General features: G+C 45.7%; 1 protein-coding gene across 1 annotated transcript; it reads left to right on the top strand.

The window, feature by feature from the left end:
* Positions 1 to 314: 314 nt before the first annotated feature.
* kcna1b (potassium voltage-gated channel, shaker-related subfamily, member 1b) lies at positions 315 to 1796 on the top strand (the record flags this gene model as incomplete). The annotated part of the gene is made up of 1 exon (XM_080538631.1): positions 315 to 1796. One exon carries the CDS (start codon positions 315 to 317, stop codon positions 1794 to 1796), a length of 1482 nt encoding a protein of 493 aa, XP_080394757.1.
* Between the last annotated feature and the right edge of the window lie 3504 nt (positions 1797 to 5300).

The following is a 5300-nucleotide window of genomic DNA, read 5'->3' as shown; positions in this document are numbered from 1 at the left end:
GGCGTTCGGTTCGTTTTATGTCTCCCTCTCCCTCTCTCCCTCTCTCCCACTCTCCATCAGGTGACAGACGGAGGCGAGGCGGCAGATCAGAGACGCAATGGTCGACCTGGAGAGAAGCTCCCGGGAGCCGCACTGAGGGGAGCTATCCCCTGCCGCAGGGGGGTCGGTGTCACTCAAAGAGGGGGTGGGGGTGGGGGGGGGAAACCGGAGAACAGGGGCCGCAAGAACAGCAGCCACTGGATGCCTGCTCCGCCGGGCTGAACCCACCACCACGACCATCTCCTGCTGCCTGGCGCTAAAGCTCGACCGCCAGGATGACGGTGGTGGCTGGGGACAACATGGACGAGACCTCCGCCCTGCCGGGACACCCGCAGGACACGTATCCCCCGGACCACGACGACCACGAGTGCTGCGAGAGGGTGGTCATCAACATCTCCGGGCTGCGCTTCGAGACCCAACTGAAAACGCTCGCCCAGTTCCCCGAGACGCTCCTCGGCAACCCGAAGAAGAGGATGCGCTACTTCGACCCGCTGAGAAACGAGTACTTCTTCGATCGGAACCGTCCCAGTTTCGACGCTATACTGTATTATTATCAGTCCGGAGGCAGGTTGAGAAGACCCGTGAACGTACCTTTGGATATGTTCTCGGAGGAGATCAAGTTTTACGAACTCGGGGCAGAGGCCATGGAGAAATTCCGGGAGGACGAGGGCTTCATTCGGGAGGAGGAACGCCCGTTGCCGGAGAAAGAGTTTCAGCGCCAAATCTGGCTTCTATTTGAGCACCCTGAGAGTTCGGGGCCTGCTCGGGGAATAGCAATAGTGTCGGTGATGGTCATCCTCATTTCAATAGTCATATTCTGTCTGGAGACATTGCCAGAACTCAAAGAGGACCCTGCAGGTCGGACGCAAACTATTGGGAACACCACGTTCTATTACAAACCAAATATTCTCACCGACCCCTTCTTTATCGTGGAGACACTCTGTATCATCTGGTTTTCTTTTGAATTGATAGTACGTTTTTTCGCTTGCCCCAGTAAGGCAGCGTTCTTCAAGAACATGATGAACACTATTGATATAGTGGCCATTATCCCATATTTCATCACGCTGGGTACCGAGCTGGCAGATGATACGGATGGCAAAGATGTCAAGGGAGAGCAGGCCACGTCCCTGGCCATCCTCAGGGTCATTCGGCTAGTCCGGGTCTTCAGGATCTTCAAGCTGTCCAGACACTCGAAGGGACTCCAGATCCTGGGTCAGACTCTGAAAGCCAGTATGCGGGAGCTCGGCCTCCTCATCTTCTTCCTCTTCATCGGCGTCATCCTCTTCTCCAGCGCCGTGTACTTCGCAGAGGCGGAGGAGAAGGAGTCGTTCTTCACCAGCATCCCAGACGCGTTCTGGTGGGCGGTGGTCTCCATGACGACCGTGGGCTACGGGGACATGTACCCCGTGACGATCGGGGGCAAAATCGTGGGCTCCCTGTGTGCCATCGCTGGGGTGCTGACGATTGCGCTGCCAGTGCCTGTGATTGTGTCCAACTTTAACTATTTCTACCACAGAGAGACAGAGGGAGAGGAGCAGGCGCAGCTGTTGAACGTCAGCAACCAGAACCTGAACTCCGACAGTAACTCCAGTCGCCGTAGCTCGTCTATTGTGAGCAAGTCTGAGTACATGGAAATAGACGAGGACATTAATAACAGCATCGACAATTTTAGGGAGGCAAATCTTAGAACTGGCAACTGTACGACTGTCCCCAACCAGAACTGTGTCAACAAGGGCAAAATGCTGACCGATGTGTGACATCTACAGCAGCAGGGGGGGGACCTCAGGTGACATCATGACACCTCTGTAAATATTGTAGAAATAATCTGAATGCTTGATTTTACTGCCGTTAATGCGTTTTTTGCATTACGTGTATTAACATCTGAATGAGCAGAAACTGTTTGAACGAAGAGAACGGGGTTCCTAGTCATAGGCTATTAAGGTGGTAATCATAAGCTAAATGAAGGTATTATTTTCCCTTTATTTTCAAAAATGGCAGTTTTTACGCTCCATATTGGGAAGGAATCATTGGTTACAGCCAGTCACTCCAAAAACAGAGATGATGGCCTGAATGCCCGACGGAGAACCGAATTTGCGTGTGGGAAAACGGCTCAGACGTGCTCATTGAAGAAACGGTTTTGCATGGATTACAGTGAACTTGAAGCGAGTGGGCAGCGCCTCCGGGGAAATGAACCAGAAATTCTAGGATCTGCATCAGCATCGAGCTATATGCAGATAGATGTTTGATCAACGTTGTCCGCATGCAATGTATGATGACGCCATGACTATAGACCAGCAACAGCACCTTACCGGAAATATAACTTTACAACAACAACAACAACAACAACAAAACACTGGTCTCTTGCTGCGAGGAGATAGGCAGAAGAGGGTCTTTATGGAGGACATCTGCAATGCTGCTATATTTTCCCCGCAGATGCTGCTACTCAAATCTTCTCCTTATGGGGGTACGATGCCATGCAAGACACCTTTATATATAAAAAAAAGCTCGAAATTAGCATGTTGAGACACTCTCTTCTTTTTTATATTGGCATGCGCGAGACATTACCTCATTTTACTGTTTTCTTTTCCTTACCCCCTCTTTCTTCTCCTATTCGATCCCAACATTGAGAACTTTTCGTTCATTTTTCTCTCATTTGGTTTCACCAAAAGTGCACTGGTTATTTATTATTTAAGTTATGAATTATTTAAGAGCATTTAAGTGCTGAATGTTAAATCTTAAGGGAACAGTAACACTTTTTTGAAGATCATGGCATGTCAAACTACTAAGCATTATGGCCTAATTAACTAAGGTACTATGTATCCTGGTATATTCAATGCATGACGTCAGTATTAACTAGCTTGCGGTTCTGGAGGGACGTTGGGAACAGTGGAGGACTCTCCTCTTTATTGTCCGGCTAAAGGCAGGAGATGTTCTGGTGGTGATAGATCAACTACACTGTACGACTGAACTGCTCCAAGCCCAAATGCTGGAATGAACACCTCAACAATAACACAACAAAAGAAGAGGAATATATATATATATACATATATATATATATACTGTATATATATATATATATATATATTACGCGATTTAAAAAAAAGCATTTCATGGTTAGCTTCTTATACAATTACTAAGGCGTTGTTGGTACAGTGCATGGACACTCCCTGATATTAAGAAATCTAAACATCTTTATGTGAATTGTGACTCCATATTGCAGTTGATTATTAGAGCAATTTATGGTTTTGAAAAAAAGACAATATATAGACACAGAACAAATTCAATACAGAGAAATTGCATAAGAAAAACAAAAAAAAATCTTCTAAAATTAGTTGCTAGTGCCTTCAACCCTCTTATCTCACAGAATAATATACAAAAGTGCCTCTCTGTACCGCAGACAATTAAGATCCCACCTTGTGAAGTTTCTCTTTTCCTGCCATAAGATGCACTTCTAGCAATCTGCACATTCTAAAGAGGGTTACAGTTCAAGTTCTTTTAACAAAACAACAACAACAAAAATCAAAAAAGTCTCTAGTCCAGACTCTTCATAGGGCGTGAGAGGGAGTGTATCCACATGGTCGTCCAGGAAGTGACGCGGGCATGACACATGGCTGGAGGATTATGGGATGGCATTGACATGAGGACGAAAGATGTCATCTGGACCCCTGTAGTGTACGTAAAGGTCAAATGAGGTCAAACTCTAGATGGTCATGCATGTACTTGAGTGCTTTGTACATAGGCCTCCTTAACAGCTAACCATCATCAGATAGCGAACACAGTACCCATCATATTCCATTAGCGTATCTACAGTGTATCGTTCATGAGTATCCACCATTTTGAGTTTTTACCATAATGAGCCTTTCTGTTGGTTTGTCTACCTCAGTGTGGGTAGCGCCCTGTGAGTGCTTGTGTCCAGCAACGCATCTACCATCCTCTGTTGTCCTTCTCACGTCCATTGTCACCTTTGTAAGTCTGCCTAATTTAGACTGACGTATGAAGAAAAAGAACAACTGCCTAACGTATACATGCAGAGAGAGGTGATGAACACTCCACCGTTCTGATCCAATCCGTCGATCAGCTCCCAGCGATGCTCAATTGAAAGTGGACTACTGCCCCCCCCCGCCCGGTGCAGCTGAGAGCCTTGTCCATTGTTGTCATTAACCTTCATGTTGAAAGAGACAAGGACAACGGGAGCGTTAACAATCCGTCAATGCCAAAAGACGGCAGACAACAAGCAGGTCTATTTTGCTAAAGAGGTGGGAGGTGCTTTGCATGAAAGGACACATCTTGTACGTCTGTCTCTGTTTGTCTGTCTTGTCTCGTCTCTCGGTCTAAACTACTGTTGAAAGAGTGTGTTTACTCGTACCAGATTAGCTCCTCTCCTGCCTGAAGGAGGATTGCATCAAGCAATTCAGCATCCATCTGAACACTTTGATCGCCAAAGGCATTAGTCACTCTACATGCGAGCAAAATGGCGCTGCTTCTCGCTGCTGCTGTTTTTGGGGAGTGAGCACCAACGTCATTGTACCGGGATGAGGGAGAAGGAAGGATACAATGCTATCCTGTGACATTTCAATTGCGCACTGTCTTCTTGCCCTGCAATGTCTGTGTGGCATGGGTGGTTGGATAATATAGTGTAGAATGGGGATTCGCCCCTTCCTCCTTGATCATGTGACAAACAATGACAAATGGCCTTGGGCTTGAATGTGAGACAGACTCAAAAGAGGCACTTGAAGGCTGTATGTAAGGTTAACAATATGAAAATACAAGGTGTTGGATCAAAAAGGACTACCATTATGGTAAAACAAAAACAAAAAACAAAAAATACCTTGCACACGGAAAAGTATCAATTGAAGATGTCCTACTTAAATAAATGTAATCTTGTAAGCCTCACTCTAAATTAGCATAATCTACATCTGTTCAACGTGAGTTGATTTTCTCTATGAATATTTGCTGGTTGATATTGACCAAGGCCAAAACAACGTTTTCTGTTACTGACAAACTTACATACAATCTTTTTTTTTTACACCAAATGGTATTGTTCTTTACTTGGTGATCAATGACAGAAACGTTGATGTTGATGAAGTACATTCTCATGTATATCTTCTTATCTAGCATCTCTAAAGTTGTTTTTGCCGGGTGCCATTCTACTCGCATTCTAACACTTTTCTGATACAGTTTTCAATTGCCTCAGTGTCTCAGTACAGACAAGCCTTAGCAGTGTTCACCAATCAACAACAAAGCTTAATTTGCTGGCATGC

The sequence above is a fragment of the Nansenia antarctica genome (assembly GCF_963989245.1).
Source record: "Nansenia antarctica genome assembly, chromosome: 8".
In the NCBI taxonomy this organism is placed as follows: Eukaryota; Metazoa; Chordata; class Actinopteri; order Argentiniformes; family Microstomatidae; genus Nansenia; species Nansenia antarctica.
This window is presented reverse-complemented; position numbering and strand designations above follow the sequence as displayed.